At 49.0% G+C, this 18,623-nt stretch overlaps 1 protein-coding gene across 1 annotated transcript; it reads right to left on the reverse strand.

The window, feature by feature from the left end:
- Nucleotides 1-6,095: 6,095 nt before the first annotated feature.
- CILP (cartilage intermediate layer protein) lies at nucleotides 6,096-17,909 on the reverse strand (the record flags this gene model as incomplete). Its single annotated transcript, XM_079699799.1, has 8 exons — nucleotides 17,834-17,909; nucleotides 15,854-15,946; nucleotides 14,384-14,653; nucleotides 12,936-13,118; nucleotides 12,251-12,565; nucleotides 11,370-11,478; nucleotides 10,530-10,687; nucleotides 6,096-8,461 (listed from the first exon to the last, which is right to left on the reverse strand). Exons 1-8 carry the CDS (start codon nucleotides 17,892-17,894, stop codon nucleotides 6,096-6,098), a joined length of 3,555 nt encoding a protein of 1,184 aa, XP_079555925.1. The 5' UTR covers nucleotides 17,895-17,909.
- Between the last annotated feature and the right edge of the window lie 714 nt (nucleotides 17,910-18,623).

Below are 18,623 nucleotides of genomic sequence, written 5' to 3' on the forward strand. Positions count from 1 at the left end.
CTTTCAGAAAGCTCTGAGGACTGTTATGCCTGTTAGAGGTCAAAGAACAGTTATATGTTTTTGAGACAAAGGCTTATATATTAAATGATGTATTACTGACAGTGTACACAATCCAGATCCACAGTAAAAAGCATGGGTCATGGGTCATCCATTGTGGCCCCTTACAAGATTAAGAAGGAAGGTTATCTCCTAAGGGGTTGTGACCTTTTATAAGATTAAAGAGGAATGTTATCTCATAAGGAGGTCTGGATAATGCAGATAAACAATATGCACTAAAGGGGAGGAAGGTAGAGGCCCCAATGGGCAAGGAAAATTTTTATGTTTAAATTTTTCTCATCCTGCCATAAAATATGAATTTTATTTAATCAATTTTCCCATTTTGATAATTAATCTTTAGATAGAAAGCATTAGATGATCAAATATTTGTTCCCTCAATGTCAGGGTGGTTGCTTACCTGCCCTGGGTCTATCATGTCGCTTGATGTCAGGTCTTAATAGCTCTGTTCTTTCTTTTTTTTTAGGGGGTTGTATTGGTAAGATGTCTGGCAAGGACTAATGGTCAATTCCAAGTTGTTCAATATGATTTATGCCAATTTAATCTTGCTTGTGCACTGTGAGTGTTCATTAATTTACAGAGAACTATAGATGTGATCAAAATTGACAGGAGCAGTAACAATGTCATTAGTAAATATTTAAGCCAAGATCCTCCTAAACCAAACCATTTTCCCAGTATTTTTCCTAAACTGGGAAGAGGATCATTCAGAGCAGAAATTTGATTCTTCATGTGTCATAAGATGAGTTAACAAATATCTCAGCCAAATGGTCATACCATTGGAAAACTGACAGAACCCAGTGTGCTCACATTAAAGGCCGATTGCAGGGGCTGTTTCCAAGACTACCTGTAGGTGACCTTGAGCCCAAGGGAAACCAACTGTGCATCTTCCTAGCCAACCTGGGGAGAACCAAGGCCACAAACTTGTTCCATAAATTCACTGGATCCTGTTAGGAGCTACCCAATATTTAACATCTAGTGAAAAGGATTACTTTTGACCAGGTTCAGAACAGTTGTCATTAATTGGCTGAGTAAGAGGGTCCCACTTAGTGATACTGGCAGTAAAATTAGCTTGCATGGTACTAGAGTTTCTTTCTTCTAAAATAAAATTGCTAAGAGCCATCCAATTAGAGCCTTTGGAGAGGAAAATCCACCAAGGTAACCTAGGAGTACTGGACATAGGTAATTGGCCACAAACCCAGAAATTGGATTGATTTTTTGAAACTTGCAAATGATTGGGCCCAAGGAAAAAATACATTTGGTTAAAAAGCAAAAGTGTGAGCAATTGTCTAAGTAATTAGTATACAGGCCTGGTCCGGCATCTTGGGTCAGCTGTCTACTTCAGATGTCATCTTCTTCTTGTCCTGGTCTGGTAGTGTTTGTCTTAGTTAGTCAAAGTTGGGTGTTAGAAACAGGAGTTGCAGTTCACTCAGGAGGGAAGGCTTGATATGGTACCTTTCAACGTGGCTGTAAAGAGTCCTTTATCTGATGTCTTTTCCAGTATGCATAATCCCCTGATTGCAGGAGACACATCTGATCTTCATCCAAAGATAGATGACTGTGATAAGCTTCAGAAGTAAACTTTACAATAATATAACATAGCAACAAGGAGTCATCTGAGAAGTGAGTCTTTAGCAGTAAATACAGACCTCAATTAAGAAAACTAGAATTTAATACCTACTGAAACGTATTTTTTTTCTCTCTAAAATTACCCTCATTTCTACCAAATATAGTCAAATTCAGACTAATTTGTTTGCAAAATAAGTCTGGTTTTTATAAACTTAGCCTGATTATTTACATAAGTGTAACTGATCACATAGGCTCTTTTAACTTGGCTGAGCTGGAACTTTTCATATGGAATTTCAGATTAAGCTGTTGTTTTGTTTGGGGTTTTTTTGAGGATTACTTTTTTTAAATAAATTTATTTATTTATTTATCTGGCTGCGTTGGGTCTTCGTTGCCGCGTGTGGGCTTTCTCTAGTTGCAGCGAGCGGGGGCTACTCTTTGTTGCGGTGCGTGGGCTTCTCATTGTGGTGGCTTCTCTTGTTGTGGAGCACAGGCTCTAGGCGCTCGGGCTTCAGGAGTTGTGGCACGCGGGCTCAGTAGTCATGGCTCGTGGGCTCTAGAGTGCAGGCTCAGTAGTTGTGGTGCATGGGCTTAGCTGCTCCTCGGCATGTGGGAATCTTCCTGGACCAGGGCTCGAACCCGTGTCCCCTGCAGTGGCAGGCGGATTCTTAACCACTGCACCACCAGGGAAGTCCCTCAGATTAAGCTTTTAAAAGGCCTCTCGGGCTTCCCTGGTGGCGCAGTGGTTGAGCATCCGCCTGCCGATGCAGGGGACATGGGTTCGTGCCCCGGTCCGGGAAGATCCCACATGCCGCGGAGCGGCTGGGCCCGTAAGCCATGGCTGCTGAGCCTGCGCGTCTGGAGCCTGTGCTCCGCAACGGGAGAGGCCACAGCAGTGGGAGGCCCATGTACCGCAAAATAAAATAAAATAAAATAAAATAAATAAAAGGCCTCTCAAGGGCAGGAAAGCCACGCCAAGGGCTTGTCACAGATTCCGCCTGTGATATCTATAGATTTTGGTAAATTCCTCTCATTTCCCCCCAAGTACCTTGAGACTCCTGTATCTGTTAGCAGGTAGCCATCCTTATTTGCCTGATAAAGTTGCTGGGAAACTAAGAGATTCCAATTTCTGGAGGGATCAGGTAGAGAGAAAAGACATGTTTCATTCAGTTCTATTTACAAAGGTACAGTTTACCAAATTGCCATAAGTCATAATCAGCTTGAGAGTGATGGCCTAGATTCTGATGGCTTTGCAGTTCCTGGTTCTGGTCCTTCCTGTTGTCTGCTGGCACCCCTGTTACTTATAACCAAAAGTATTCCAGTGTGCGGTCCCATCTTTACTCCTTGGCTCTAGCTGATCCCTTTGCCTGGAACTCCACCTATCCTGCACTGCTTCCAACTTGGCTTGTCTAAGTTCTCTCAATCCTTCAAGATTGAGAGAGCTTGGTGACATTTTTCTCTACCAACTCAGCTGCTGGAACTCTCCAAACTGTAGAGAGCATTCTGCCTGGAACGTCCTTGGTTGGAAACAGAAGCAGCCTGATTGGCCCCTCTGTCTTCCTGCCCGTGCCCTTCCTCCCTGCCATCTGGTGTCTGTCTTCTTACAGTTCACTCTCAGTAACTGAGTTATCAGCCAGTGCACAGCAGTCTGAGACAAAAACCCGGGGATTTTTTGAACTGAACATTTTGTCCATGCAGTCTGCAGAGTCTCCACAGGGGAAGGGAACACCCAATGAATCATCAGCTGTTTGTTAAAGCAAAAGCATCTTGGGAACTGTGCTCTTAGCCTCACTGAAAATCATGGAAAGGACTTTAGAGGTGGTTTAGATTCAATCTAGATAAATCCTTCATTTAAATTTTTTCCTATTTATTTACTGATAATTTAGATATAATTTACACTTAACATTGTATTAGTTTTAGGTGTACAACCAACCCCTTCATTTATTTATTTGTTTATTCATTTATTTAGGCTGTGCTGCACAGCCTGCGGGATCTTAATCTTAATCAGGGATCGAACCCGAGCCCCTTGCAGTGGAAGTGCAGAGTCTTAACCACTGGACCGCCAGGGAAGTTCCCCAACCCCTTCATTTATAGGTGAGGAAAATGACAACCAAAGTCAGACAGCTAGCAGGGAGCACAACTGTCTTTGGAAGCAAGATGCTTAGAAAATAGGTGTCATGAGCTCAACTCAATAGTGTTTCCTGTCTGAAAAGAGAGGTATCTGCCATCCCTTCCCAGCCTCCACCTCCTGGTTTTGCACAAGCTTGTGCCCCTTGCTCCTGACAGCCACACCTTCAGCAAGCCAGCTCCTAGCTATCATTCACACCTCAAATTAAATGTCACCTCCTCTAAGAAGCCTCCTCTGACCACCGTCCCCTCCAAATCTGGTGCCACTATGTGTAGTATATTTTATATACTCATGAAGTCCTGTCTACTTGCACACATGGGTTTGCATAGAATAGGCACTCAATAAATGTTTGATGAGTGAAGAAAGAAAAATCAAGTACCAGCTACTGCTTGCTGGGATCTATTTATTCAGGCCCTCAATGGAGAACAGAAAGGGAAGGCCATAAGTTGGGAGCCCAGTCAGCCCACCTTTCCCAGTGGTGTCTTTTGGTGAGTTTGAAGGGAACTGGATGGTCAGGTTGAAGCAGCACATACTCACTCCTGAAGCAGCGAGGCATCTGTGCTGTAGATAGCTGAACACAGACCCCTTGGCAGGGGCAGTTAAGCTTCCCAACCCCCAACCCATGCAGTCAGTGGAAGCCACTCCCTGGGAAGCATAGTCTGGAAGTAGGTCAAGGAGCAATCAAAGGCCACTAGGCCCCAGCCCTACATACACCCACTTTCTCAGAGGTCACGGGGATGGGGTGTTTAGCCAGAGAAATTTCTAATTAATTACGAACCAAACCCCTGGGAGCTGGGCAGATGCTGATCCAAGAGTACAAATCCAGGCCAGACCAGAGGTGGCCAGAAGGAACTGCACTGGGCCAGCCAGGGGATAAAGGAGAGCTTTTTGTCCTGATTGTAAATGATGCCCTCTCCTCCCCCAATCCCCCTGGCCTCTTTCCTAATAGATTCTGGAGAGGTTGGGAAAGAGGCAATCAGTGCATCTTACTCAACCCTACATCCCTGACTATTGATGCCTCCAAGATCACTTTGGCACCATCCAGTGGCCTCTGATTTGCTGTTTTAAACCAAACACCTTTTCCAAAAACAAAAAACTCTGTCCTTTTGGATCAGTCATCCAGTCATTTTACTCAAGGGACAGAGGCTGTTACCTGGCAGAGGCTGTTACACACAGAGGCTGGTGTCTGGAAAAGCTGGGCAACTTTAGAAGAGCTTGGAATAAAAAAAGAAAAAGCCCATCACTTCTGAGTGAGGTCAGCCAGCCCAGCTGGAGAAGGCAGCAGGCTGTGGGGGAATGCCAAAGGACCACTGGGCCAGCTTGCCAGACCCTGGGCCAAGCCACTGTATAAGCTCCCCAGTACTGCAATGAAAGAAAGGAAAAACAAATCAGCACATGTTTTCAGCTTTGCTCAGGGACCCAGAACATCTGGGAGGGGCTCACAACTCCAGGAATCTCTGCTCTTCTCTGCAAATGGAAAATATGATCTGTGAGAACAAACTTGACCAGTAGAATATGTGCCTAGTCACCCAGCCCTGTAACTTAGGGTTAGGTGGCACTGTGCCTCATGCCACCTGGTGACCATTTTCCAGAGACCCCTCTGTCCCTCTGAGCAGTTGGCTCAGTTTAATGGTTAAAGACAGGTCAGTAAACTCAAAATCAAGTACAAAATGTGCATTTATTGACATCTGTTCTGGGCCACACTGGGCTTCTAGAAAGAACAAAAGCAAATATAAAGGGAAACACGCTAATATAATTAGCAACCTAAGGCAGTTGTGGATACCAGGAGATGTTTTTTCCAGACTTGGTAGAGGAACTATGATTACCCTGTACTCAACAGTGTAACACTGAACGTGCACTAGAGTTCCAGATTCATCAAAGAAATAAATGTTATTTATAATTCAAGTAAAAATATTTCACCACCTTTTATATGTATGAACTGTGATGGAGGCCTTGCTTACATCCTGTGGAGCAAGGCCAAGAAATATGCTTTATATTGGTTATTTGATCTTCAACATCAGATTATCATTATTGTAGAGGTGGGCAAAACCATGCAAAAAAGAAAATGAAGGACATTTCTATGTATGGCACTAAATGAAGAATGCTCAAAGCCACAGAGTTTGCCCATGGCCAATTTCCTGTGTTTCTTGTAAAGAACAGGGCAAAGAGGTTTTATTTTGACATTTTGGGGGCTCCATGCCAATCAGTATCATGGGACAAAGACAGTAAGTAAGGGAATGAAGAAACAAACGAGCAAGTTGCACTAGAACAGATGGGCTTAAATTAACCGAGTGACAGTTTGGGTGTCAGTCTCACAATGGCTGTGGGGAGAAGGGGAGTACCACAAGCCTTAGTTGCTCAGAGGCTGCTGAGCAACCCCAGAAAACCTCAGAGAGGCCGCCCCTCTGCGCCGGCGCTGGCCACCCTGACTTGCCCACTGCCTCCTTGAAGGCGCTCTTCCCCTGACAGTGCTTGCGGGGGAGGGCCGGGCCGGGGTGCTCTGGAGGTACTGGAAGGCACTCTGACGGCCCACCTGCCTCTCTACGCAGTTAAAGGTCAGGGCCACTCCCACATTGCTCTTCATGACTCTGGAGGAGCCATCAGATGTGCCATCAAAGCACCGGCCAAGCGCAATCTCCTTGGCCGTGTGAGGGTCCTGGTCAGTGACAGTGTAGATGCCATAGTTGTGGCCCAGTGGGTCCAAGGGTGCCAGCATGGTGTACTCACTGGTGTCGTCATTGACCGCCAGTGGTAGGTGGTTGACCAGGTACTCATGCAGCATGGAGTTTACGCTGACTCGATGGCAGCTGCCCTGGGGGATAACCTTCACCAGCGTGCGGTCTACACGGTCCTGGTCATAGAGCATCCCACTGCACTTGAACTCCAAACAGGCAGCTGAGACATTGCGCTGGTCCCTGTCCCGCGTGCTCTTCACATCCCGGATTCCGTATAGCTTTCCCACTGTCTGCCGGTGGGTGCCCCCCATGTTACGGGATCGCACGTTCACCTCCAGTGGCCCCATGATCTTCACCTTGATATAGCAGGCCCTGAACTCCATTGGCTTGGGCCACCATGCCAGGTAGTCTTCAGTCCAGCTCATGGGGTCATCCTCGTTGAAAGGGACCGTGTTGTAGTCATACCGATCCCCCTCAACCTGGTAGAACCGGAAGTGGGCCGCACTGGGAGGTACTTCCTCACATGCCTGGAGGTTCTCAAATGCATAGATGGGTCCATTGCTCTCCTCAGCTGAGTTTGGCCTTGGCTTGGCCATGCTGATCTGGAAAGCTGTCTTCTTGGCCTGTGGGTCCTCATGGTCTGTCCGGCGGTACTTGAGCTTGTTGAGGTAGGGCTGAGGGACACCAATTGCATTTGGGTTGAATTTAGGAGAAGACTCCACTGCTTCCAGTTCTTCCCCAGCCAGGCTGGCTAAGACGTAGGCAGAGTAAGCATCAGGGGACTGGTCATCACAGAAGGCAGGCAGACAGGCCCCATTGGGGCCAGTGATGACACTGTCAAAGCGGCCCCAGGCCCTGGGGTTAGAGGAGAAGCCAGTCCTGGGCTCCAGGTTGATCACAGAGACCACGACACCCTGAATCTGCTCACTGGGCAAGAACCTCTGACTTCGGTAGGCCCTCACCTTGATGAAGCACCTCCTGCTTTCAGGGACATCCAGGTTAAAGAGCCTCCTCTCACGGATCTCCATGTTGCCCACCAGGAAGGTCCTGTCTTCTCTTCTGTTCCGCCTTTGGCTTTCAAATTTGAAGTCACCTTCCTCCTCCCACAGCCCTGTACCTGGATTGAGTGACCAGAGTTTCATCATGGGCAAGTGCTCTGGCATCTTGACCTGGGTTGAGTCGAGGTGGACCTTCACCTTGCCAACATTAAGTGACTCTGAGGAGGCCTCATCTGTGAAGTCCACAGAGAACATGCCGTATGTCCGAAGGGGGAAGGTGTCTCCTTCATCATTGATGAAGTTCAGGTCACTCTGGGCAGCAGTAGCTGTGGAAATATTCCGGGGATCCAGGAAGGTCACACTGGCCTTTACTTTTCCTGTGTAGGGATCCCCGTTCTGCCGGTAGAAACTCTTGGATGGGATCTCCAGCTCAGCCACAGGATCTTCACCAGCCACGTCCCCCAAGGGGATAATGTTGGTCTCCATGGCCTCCAAGGTGATGGGCTCTTTCCGCCGAAGCACCTTGATCTCATGGAACACCGCACTCCCCTTCTTATTGAAGGGCAGCACTTTGGTGGTGTTGACAAACTTCTGCAGCCTGTCCACAAATGTGAGCACCAGCCTCTCAGTGTCCTGAGGGACATGGAGGGTGAACGTGCCCTTGTAGCCAGTCATGCTCACACGGCTGTTCCCCATGTACACGTGGCCAAAGCGCATGGGTTCCCCATTGTCAGAGGCGCTGACGCGTCCCCGAACGATACTCCGGGTCTCCGTACACCGCTGGCAGCTGCACTCCTTGGCCACCTTGGTGGGCAGCGTGTACCCACTGCACTGGATCTCCCTCTCCTCTGTTTTAGAGATCCCACAGCAGTTCTCCACAGCATCCTGGCACCTGATCCCAGTATCCTGCTGCCCTGCACAGGTCTTGACAGGACAACGACCCACATCATAGTAGAAGGAGTTGGTGGCATTCTGGAAACAATCATGGGGCAGCTGGATAAGGTAGCTCTCAGGGGTTGGGTTGCAAGGAGTCTCATCGGGGGCTATGGAGGGAAATAGTTCGGATATTAAATGCAAATTCTTTTCCTACATAAAGGGAACCTCAGCCTCCCCTCTCTGCCATACTTTAGGGTTTTCAAAGTACTTGTGTGATCCCAACTCTCACAGAACTCCTCTGAGGCAGATAGAACAGCTATTACTAATTCCATTTCACACACAGGGAACAGAGTTTGCTGCTGAGACCAGTAGAGTAATCGTCCTAATTGGAGGGGTCTTGAAAATTCATGAGGGTGTTTTGAGTTACCACCAATATTGGCAGTGCTACTGACTTATAGTGGGCAGGGGGCCTTGCAGCTCTGTTTTCTGCAGTGCCTGACACTGTCTCTCATAAGGAATTCTTCTGCATCCTGTTTGACTTTCACATATTCTACAGACATTCATGTAGGTGGAAAACTTGTTTAAAATTATCGGAGCCTGGTTTTTTTTTTTTTTTTTTTTTTTTTTTGGTGGTACGCGGGCCTCTCACTGCTGTGGCCTCTCCCGTTGTGGAGCACAGGCTCCAGATGCACAGGCTCAGCAGCCATGGCTCACGGGCCCAGCCGCTCCACGGCATGTGGGATCTTCCCGGACCGGGGCATGAACCCATGTCCCCTTCGTCGGCAGGCGGACTCTCAACCACTGCGCCACCAGGGAAGCCCGGAACCTAGTATTTTTTTTACATGGCTTTACCATACATTGAATTTTTCAAGAATGCAGCTACCATATAAATCAAGCTAAGATTGTACTTTGTTTAGCTTGGAAAAATACCAAGAATTGCTTCTTGTCTCAGAAAAATCATGTACCTATAACAATTGCCCAAGGAATGTGAAATGATGCCCCTGTATCCATCAGCATTTGTAGCTGTCACATTCATGGTGACTGGATTCAAGTGCAAGTGGCTGACCTCTTGGCTGATGTTCTTGTGTCATTATGCCAAAGCACTTACATATTGAAATATATACTATTTTGTATTAAAATTGTTTTCTTTGTATTTCCCTTTTATGTTATTAGGGCCATGTGCATATATATTTGGAAATTATATGTAGTTATTATCTATAAATTTAACTTTAGAATAGTAAAAAATATTTTTAATTGAAAATATTTAAAATTTAAAGTATTAAGAATAACTGAAAAAAAAAAAAGAAAGAAAGAATAACTGTGACAAGCAGGGAGCACTGGTATAATGAGCTGGGAACCACTGCTGACAGCTCTCCACATCTCCTCTGCCAGGGTTCAAGTGCCCTGTGTCCTGCCTGTCCTGAGGTGTGTTACTCAACTTTCTTGGAGTCTCTGAAATATTCCAAAATCCTTCCAACAAAATTTCTTCTGCCTTTTGTTTGGTTTTGTTTAGGCCAATTACTAAGATATCCTCCTTCTCCCTCACTTTCCAAGTACAGTTTCCTGATTGGTCTTGGCCTCCAGTCTCTCCTCCTCCAGCTCACGTCTAGAAACCAGCTTTAATCAGGTCACCCTCTCCTGTAAAGCCCCCTCAGTTTCCCACTTCTATACCTTGCTCATGCTGGCCCCTTGATCTGGAATGCTCCCATCTCCATACACACAGACCCTGGCCATCGTTTAAGACCAGGGATTCACAACATTGGCTGCAAATTAGAATTACCTGGGGAAGATTTTAACCTGTGTGTGACCAGGCCACATCCCAAACCAATGAAATCAGGCTCTCTGGAGGTGAGACCCAGGCGTCGGTATTTTAGAAAACTCAACAGATGATCCCAATGGGCAGCCAAGGCTGAGAACCACTATTTAAGCCTCAAGCAACCAGCCATAGTCACTCCCACCTGGAAAGTCTCTGTCTCTCATCTATAGAGTCCACAATTCCTTATCTCCTGTTTCAACTACATTTTTCCATCTTTACTGACTTGTCTCTTATTTCTCCACCCATCCTGGAGTGGCAGCTCTGTGAGGGTAGGATCAAGGTCTGTGCCATCTTTGTGTCCCAGAGAGCACAGCACTGTGCACAGTCCAGAAAAGCCCAAGGTTTTACTGCCCAGGAATGCCCACTGGGGTGCTCCCCAGTGCTGTAGCAGGGGTTCCCCAGGGCCCTGACAGTCTTACCTATGACAGTCAGCCGGGCGACATGGGACTTTGCAGCCCCAGTGTCGCTCTGGGCCTTGCAGAAGTACTCCCCGGCCTGGTCCCGCTGCAGATTCCTCAGCACCAGCTTGCTCTCGTGTTTGTAGAGGGAGGGGTCCAACAGTGTGCTGTTATGGTACCTGCAAGGGATGGAGAGGGACAGCTTGAGGGGGCAGTAGGAGGGCTGGTATCATTGGGGACAGTGCCAGGAGCAAGGCAGATGGTGGACGGGTCCCTGCAGATGCCAACACCACCACTGACTCAGCTCATTCAAGAACACTGACTGGCCTGGGAGTCAGGGGACTCGATTCTGAGTCTCAGCCCCACCACTAACTGGCTATGGACCCTTAGACAAATCATTTCACGTCCGAGTTTCAGCTTCCTGTTCTATGAAATAGGAGCAGTGATTCCTAGCTGACTCCATAGAATTGTTGAGAGCGTCAAACAAGATAATGGCTATAAAATGTCTGTGAAGGGTAAAGGACAGCCACTGGGGACACTGACCTTGTTTGCCCTTGTCTGGGAAATTAGGGCCTGGGAACCTGGTTCTGTGGCCCAAGGATATGAGTCAGGACCCCAAGACCAGAGCTGCTCTGGGGGACCCCAGCTTTGATAGGACAACAACAGGGCTTGCTCGTTGTCTGGGTGGCCTCAACCCTACTGGCCCCCACTTGTAAGTGCCCGTTTCCTGGCTCTGCACCAGGGCCTTACTTGTAACTTTATTCTATTGGTTATTGCCATGATTAATAAGTCCAGACCCAATGCAAGAAAGCTCTGGTTTCCAAGAGGAGAACTGAGCCAGGCAGCTGGCAGAATACTCACCAGAAATACTTGTCTGGTTTGGGCTTCCCCGTGGCCTTACAGCACAGGGACACACTCTGCCCAGCAATCCGTGCTTTTGTCTTGGGGTTCATCACAATGTATGGAGTCTCTGAGACAGAAGATGAGACATGGTGTTTGGGGTTTTAATCTTTGTGACAGGTTCTCCAGAGCCTTGCTCCCTCAGGTATTCTGACATGCGTTAAAATTGTACAACTTCACACACACCACCCAGCCCCTCTCTAATGGTCCTAATAAGTAGCTGGTCCAGAATGGAGTCCACTCCCTCCATCTACTCAGCCTGGGACCTGCTCCCATGGCCTCTCGGGCAGCATCGGGGTGAGGCAGTGGAGAACCAAGAGGACCTTGTACCAGCCAAGATTCCCAAACACTGCCATTGAGACAGAGCTGGCTGCTCTGCTGACTCCGGCAGAATTTTCTGGCCATTCTGCACCATTTCTGAATTCCCCCAGCCTCTCTCTCTATGCCTTTTAAACGTTATACTGTATCGTAATTGACTATGTTAGATAAGGTGACCAGGAAAGAACTCATACATTTAAGGGAGCAAGCCATTGCAATATCTGGGGGAAGAACACTCCAAGCAGAGTATATAGCAAGTGCAAAGGCCCTGAGGCAAGAGTGTGCCTGTGTGTTTGAGGAACAGATAGGAGTAGCGTGACTCAGTGTGGGTGGAGGGGACTATAACAGGAGAGGAGAGGGGAAGAGAGAAGAGAAGGAATGGGGGGGTCTGGCAGATGATGTTGGGACTTGGGGATTTTTGAGTTTTACTCTGGGCAACCTGGAAAGCCAGCTCTTAGTACTGTAATCCTTTTATTTAAAAGTCCAGCCTTCCTCCCCAGCCCTATCCCAGAGAAGTTAAGTACCTGCCCTCATGAACTCCGCCTTGATGGTGGCTGCCTTCAGTCTAGTCTTAGGCATTGTGAGCCTGATAGGGGCAAACTTGGTTTTTGTGATCTTCAGGATGCTTTTGCCATCGGGGCACAAGCCAGGGACGCGGAACCTCCCGCGGCTGTCCGTCTGGGTCAATAGCTTAGGTGTTTTGGTCAGGATGTAGACAGTAGCCTCTGAGGCTGGGGCACCCCCAGGGAGGGAGACAACCCCATACAGCACGAAGTCCTGGCACATGCAGGCGTCACAGTCAGCATTCACCTGGCCCATGGGGCAGGTCAGGTCACAGGCTGTGGAAGAAGGGGCCACATCAGGAGGGCGTGTGTGGATTCTGGCCCTCCTTCAGTCACATCCCAGCCTGTGGACTCACATATGCTTCCTCTCCCCCTTAGGCCTTAGTCAGCCTGCATGACTAATTCCTACTCATCCTTCAAGACTTAGCTCAGGACACCTCCTCTAGGAAGCCTTCCTCAATTCCCCTAAGCTATAATAATTGACCACACACTATGCTCCCACATTATCCTCTACATCCCCCATCGGTGCACGTAATAGATGCTCAGTTAATACTTGATGAATGAATGGAGTCTGACCCTCCAACCTATTCTAGGCTGCTTCAGCCCCAGCCCCATGCCTACCCAGTACCAAGAGCAGGGGTAGTACCTGAACAGCCCTGCTCCATGCAGAGCCGACCCTCCTCGGTGGCATCATTGCACAGTGACACCGTCTCCGCTAAGCAGGTGCGTGTTCGGGTCTGGACCCCAGGGTGACCACAAGCAGCAGAACACTTGCTCCAGGGAGACCACGGGCTCCAGAGGCTGTGCTCTGTGTCTTGGCGCAGGGATCCTGCAAAGCAGGATCAGCAGATGGTCTGACTTCCCTCTCAGAGGGACTCTGTCAGGAAATCTGACCCAGAGGCTGTTTTTTCTCAGAGAGCAAGGCCCTCCATTTACATCACAGATGTCACTTATATTTATATTTCCTGCAATGATTTTTCCAACAGATGGACATCAAGAGTCTTGAGGAAGTGGTGTCTCTAAGTTTTACAAAAACACCGAATGGGCTGGGGGTGGCCCTGAGAGGGACTTGTTGGCCAAGCACTGGGGCTTTGATGCGCTGTCCTAGGAGGTGCAGGGATAGCACCATCTTACCCTTTACCCATGCTCCTGAAGAAGGGCCCCCTGGGAAGTCAGGGCCTGGGGCCTCAGTGACATCAAGCCCCCTCTTCCCCCCCTCCTCACCTGTGGTCTGAGGCCTGTGTGCAAGAATGGAGGCCTCAGACCTCACTCAGGAGACCTTGCTCAGCCTGAGCTCCCACTGCAGACAACCACCACTGCCTCCCGGGCCTGCAGGGTCAGGCCGTGAGCACTGGCAGGACCCCGGGAGGGGAGCGTGCATATCCAAGAAGCGGGCAGGCCTGCATCTGGCTCTGAATTATCCAGTGTGGGGAGAGGAGATGGAAAGGGCACGAACTCTTGGGCTCTGCAAACACAGGCATGGGTTTAAACTCCAGCATTCCATTTATCAGCTGTGTCGTCCCAAGAAGTTACCTAAACTCCCTGAACCTGGAATAACTTGTCAAAATGGAGATTCCTCACAGGTCAGTTGTAAAGGTTGAGTAATGGAGATAACTAGCAGTGTCTGGCACAGAAGAACTAACATAGAAACTGACACTTAGTGGACGTTCACCTGCATTAAGCCCTCTACATTCATTATCTCATTTAATCCTCATAAAAACCCCTACGAAGGATTACTAATATTACCCCTGTTCTACACGTGAGAAACCTGAGGCTCAGAGAGCTTCAGAACATTTGTCTAAGGAACACAGTAGAGATAGTAGGCCCAGATTCAAACCAAGCAGCCCAACTGCAGAGCCTGTGGTCTTCACCGCCGTGCCACATGCACTCAGTAAAGTGGATTGAAAGGAAATTACCCATCCACACAGAACACTGTTGGGAAGATTATGGTTCTCATGACATTGATGGGTTATTATGGAGTCAAAGCATGTGTATGTGTGTGACAACCAGAGTTTCCGTAGCCAGACGCAGGTCCTGGCTCTCCCTTTGCTGAGGCTGGTGGGAGGTAGCGGGGTGGGGACTGGTCAGGCTCACCTGGCGGGCAGAGGAAGCGCACAGTATAATTGGAGCAGTTCTGGCCGGGCCGCTGCTCCCTGTTGAGGCACCAGAAGCCCTCAAGGGGGCTGCCATGGACCACTTGGCCAGTGCTGCCTGCGGGTATCCAGTCGGTGGTCCTAGCCTCTAGCTGCAAGGGCCGAGGACACACCTGGTGCCCGTAGTAGAAGCGAATGGCATCCAGCCGCTCGTAGTCACCCCGCCCACCTGGGTGGTCGATGTTGAACCATGTTGTCCACTCCCCAGAACCTGAGTGAGAGAGCCAGGTAGGAGAGGAGCCAGGCCCTGGAGCTCCAAGTGAGCTCAAGCCCTGGAAGTCATCCCTAATACCCCTCACCCGCCCCTCACTGGTCTCAGGCCCTCATCGCATCTCTCTCTCCAGCATCTCTCCAATCTCTTACACTTCTGCTTACACCCTACTGCCAAAGGTTCTGTTAAAGCTCTCAGCAGCCTTGGCTGTACTATGTCAGAAATTTCCTGCCTGGGTCTCTACCTCCAGCTTCCTCCGAACCCATCCCCACCCGTCTCCAAACACTGCAGTCAGGGTGAGCTTTCTCCATGTGGCTTGGGCCACATCACTCCTGGCTTTAACTCTCTTAACCAGGCATTCAGGTGCTGGTGAGCTGGCCCCTGGTATCTCTCCATCCTCATCTCCCCGCTCTCTCCCTGCCAGCCTGTGCTCTGGCCTCAGCAAGCCCTACAGCATTTCTGGAAGCTATCAGGCGGCTGCATGATTCTGAGCCGTCCTATATACTTGGTCCCTCTGCCTGGACAGAGATGTAGGCCAAATGCCTTTTTTTTTTTTTTTTTTTGCCACACTGCACAGTATGCGGGATCTTAGTTCCCCACCAAGGATGGAACCCACGCCCCCTGCAGTGGAAAGCATGGAGTCTTAACTATTGGACCACCAGGGAAGTCCCCAAATGCCTTTTTTTTTTTTTGCGGTACGCGGGCCTCTCACTGTTGTGGCCTCTCCCATTGTGGAGCACAGGCTCCGGACGCGCAGGCTCAGCGGCCATGGCTCACGGGCCCAGCCGCTCCGCGGCATGTGGGATCTTCCCGGACCGGGGCATGAACCCGTCTCCCCTGCATCAGCAGGCGGACTCTCAACCACTGCGCCACCAGGGAAGCCCCCCAAATGCCTTTTAAAAGTGGGTTTCACTCTGTATGACAGACTCTAGGTCCTTGTTATACAGCAGAAACTAACACAACATTGTAAAGCAATTATACTCCAATAAAGATGTTTAAACAATGATATCTAAATATATATATATATATTACAACCATGACCATTAGCCAAGTAGCTATAAATAAAACATTTTTGAAAAATTAAAAAAAAAAAGTGGGTTTCTATGGACCCCTGACATTGTTCCCTGGCTGCAGAGATCCTCTTAGCAAGCTCAGTAAAAACCCTCCCCCCAATCACTCCCTGCTCCAGCCACAACTCACTGTCCAGGGGGTCAGCAGGCTTGGCAAAGATGCCTGAGGTCCTCTTCCCAGGCTGGGCTCTTCTCACCGACTGAGTGAGCATCATCTGCCTCCCTGAGGGCCAGGAGGATAAATGAGAGGCCAAAACAGTTACAGGGGCCCAGCAGGGTCCTGCTACTAGCCTCTCAAGACATAGGGAAGCAGTGTGATGTGGGGGATGGAACATAAGCACTGGGCTGGGTTCAAATCCCCACTCTGCCACTTACTGGCTGTGTGACTTCACAAAAGCTTTATTCCTTTAAATGTTTCCCCATAAAATAGAACTGCATCAACAATCACCACATCATAGGGTCCTGGTGCATATTCAGGGTGATGGTGAAGGTAAAGGGACATGGCATGCAGTGCATGGTCAACAAATGGTGGTTCTCTTTTCACTCTTGTTCTAGAAAGGGACCATGGGATGCTGCTGAGCACCTGGGGCTCCTACTTTAGGGTTTGAGCCTGTTCTTCTTGGCAGAATGGAACCTTACTTTCCTCATCTGTAAAATGGAGATATTAGTTCCCACTGCACATACGGTGGTCCAGTTGGCATGAGGATTCCATGAGGTAACACAAAGTAAACATCTCTGAAGTATACGGAGATTGAGACTGTGAGCCCCAGACACTCTGCCACTTCCTGACTCTGTGACCTTGGGCCAGATACTTCACTCATCTGACCCTTCATCATAAAGTGAGGATAATAATAGTTCCTATCTCAGAGGATTGTAGGGATTAAATAAGCTCAAGCATAAAATCCACTTAGAACAATGCCTAGCACAGAATGTTTGCTGAATAAGTGTTAGCAACTCCTTTTAGCTCAGGACCTGGACAATAGATGTCCATTTCCCTTCTCCTGGCAAAGTTTGGCTTTGGGAATCCGCCCTCACCCTCATAGGGCCTAACTGGAGGAGTGGTCCTTTAATTTTCTGACCCCAGGCTGGCAAAGTCTGCCTGAGGAAGGGTATAGGGACCTCGGGCCACAGGCAGTGAGGCTCCAGGCCCACGCCACCGGAGGCTGCGTTGGGGGGTCCAAAATGGGAAGGAGAAAGGCGAGCAGAGCGCTGCAGACGCTCTGGAAGGTAATTAACCCTCACGTGAGAGAGCCGCCAAGTCAGTATTCTCTTTGCTGCTTAATTGGGGTGCTAGGAGCTCTTTTAATCAAACTGATCTGATTTCCCCTCAGATGGCTGAATGTTAATCATCTTCCCCAACAGCAGCTGTCAGGGTAGAAAGAGCAAGGCAAGAGGTGGGCACATGTAGGGTTTGGCAAGATGCTGAGACAGCCTTTGTTCCTGCATCTGTGGTCACAAAGCCTGCAGTGCTCGCTGTTTTATGAGAGGATCTTGAGCATATTTTTGCTTTACCTGAGTATGTGGCTAGAAATCAGCAAAGGAAGGGGAGATGGGAGAGAGTATACCGGATAGTGCTGGGAGCTCTGATGCTTAGAAACCTTGGGGAGCCCACCAGGCAAATTCTCTCCACGTGTTCCCTTGAGAACTCAGTGTCACCAGAGAATGGGGTCAGAGGACAAGGAGACCAGAAGGGGTTCTGGTGTCTCTGAGAAATTTGGTTACAGGGTCTAAATGAATTTTCATGAAACTAAAACCAAAAATCTGGCTGTGAGAACCCAGGGATCCCTTTTGCTTTGGCTATCAGAAAGCTCAGAGCTAAATTTAACACTCAGGGGCTGTGGTAACCCTCTTATCTTTTTTCTGCCTTCTGAGTGACACTTGACCTGCTCCTCTTTTAAAAGATTCTGTTCTGTGAGTTTTAATATTGGGACTTATCTCAAATCCTTTAGGAAAACAAGCAGGGTATAAATTATGAATAAATAGACAAACCAGCCTCAGGTCTTAGCGCCACTGCTGTGGCTTAAGGCAGATGCAGAGTTGGGTCCCAGACCATAGTGACTTCATTATGACAAGTGGGGGATTAGAGAGACAGGAGATACTTAGCCTGTACCCAACAGAGAGGTGACCTCTAGGACCAGGAAGAAGAACACGCAGGCCTTGATCACCACCATCTTTCCTCCAGGTCCCGTGGGGGACGTGGCAGGAGTTGAGTGAGGGTTCCTTCACAGAGTCGGATTGTCCCTGGAACGTGATCCCCTGAGAAGTTTCTCAGATCAGTGACCTGCAAAGAAACAAAGCTTGTCGCGTTCCACTTCTCTGAGTCACCTCTTAGGGCTTGAGCAGAACTATTTCTTGACCTATCAAGGGTGAAAGGTGGACAGAATGAAGTCTTGTGAGAGTGACACCTGCCCAAATTGCAAATCTGAGCGGCTTGCAAGATGCACAGAGTCAGACTCCGAGTTCACATGAGGCAGACCTGGATTCAAACCCCAGGGCCAGGTGCCAGGGTCCCACATCAAGATGGGACACAAGGGACAGTCGGGGTGAGAAGTTTCCTTGCCAATGAGGAGGGGCCTGGGCTCACCCGCGGCAGCCTCTGGGTGACTCATTAATCACTTCCCAGACCCGGGCTTGGGGGCATGTTTTGCTACCCCTTGTTGGGGCTCCCATTCTCACACAACAGGCTTACATATTAAGGCTATGCAGCCCCTGCCCCGACTACAGTGGCGCCTCACAGGGCAGGCCAGCTGAAGGGTGCAGATGCTTCAGACACACCACCTCCATGAACACATTCCCAGATGTGCACTGGCTGCAGCTGGAACACATTTCTGGCCTGTTTGTTTGGGGCCTGGCTGGGAGTTTCTGGCCTGGCTGCTCCTGGGCCTCCCTCAGAAGCCTGA

The sequence above is a fragment of the Hyperoodon ampullatus genome (assembly GCF_949752795.1).
Source record: "Hyperoodon ampullatus genome assembly, chromosome: 3".
Taxonomy (NCBI): domain Eukaryota; kingdom Metazoa; phylum Chordata; class Mammalia; order Artiodactyla; family Ziphiidae; genus Hyperoodon; species Hyperoodon ampullatus.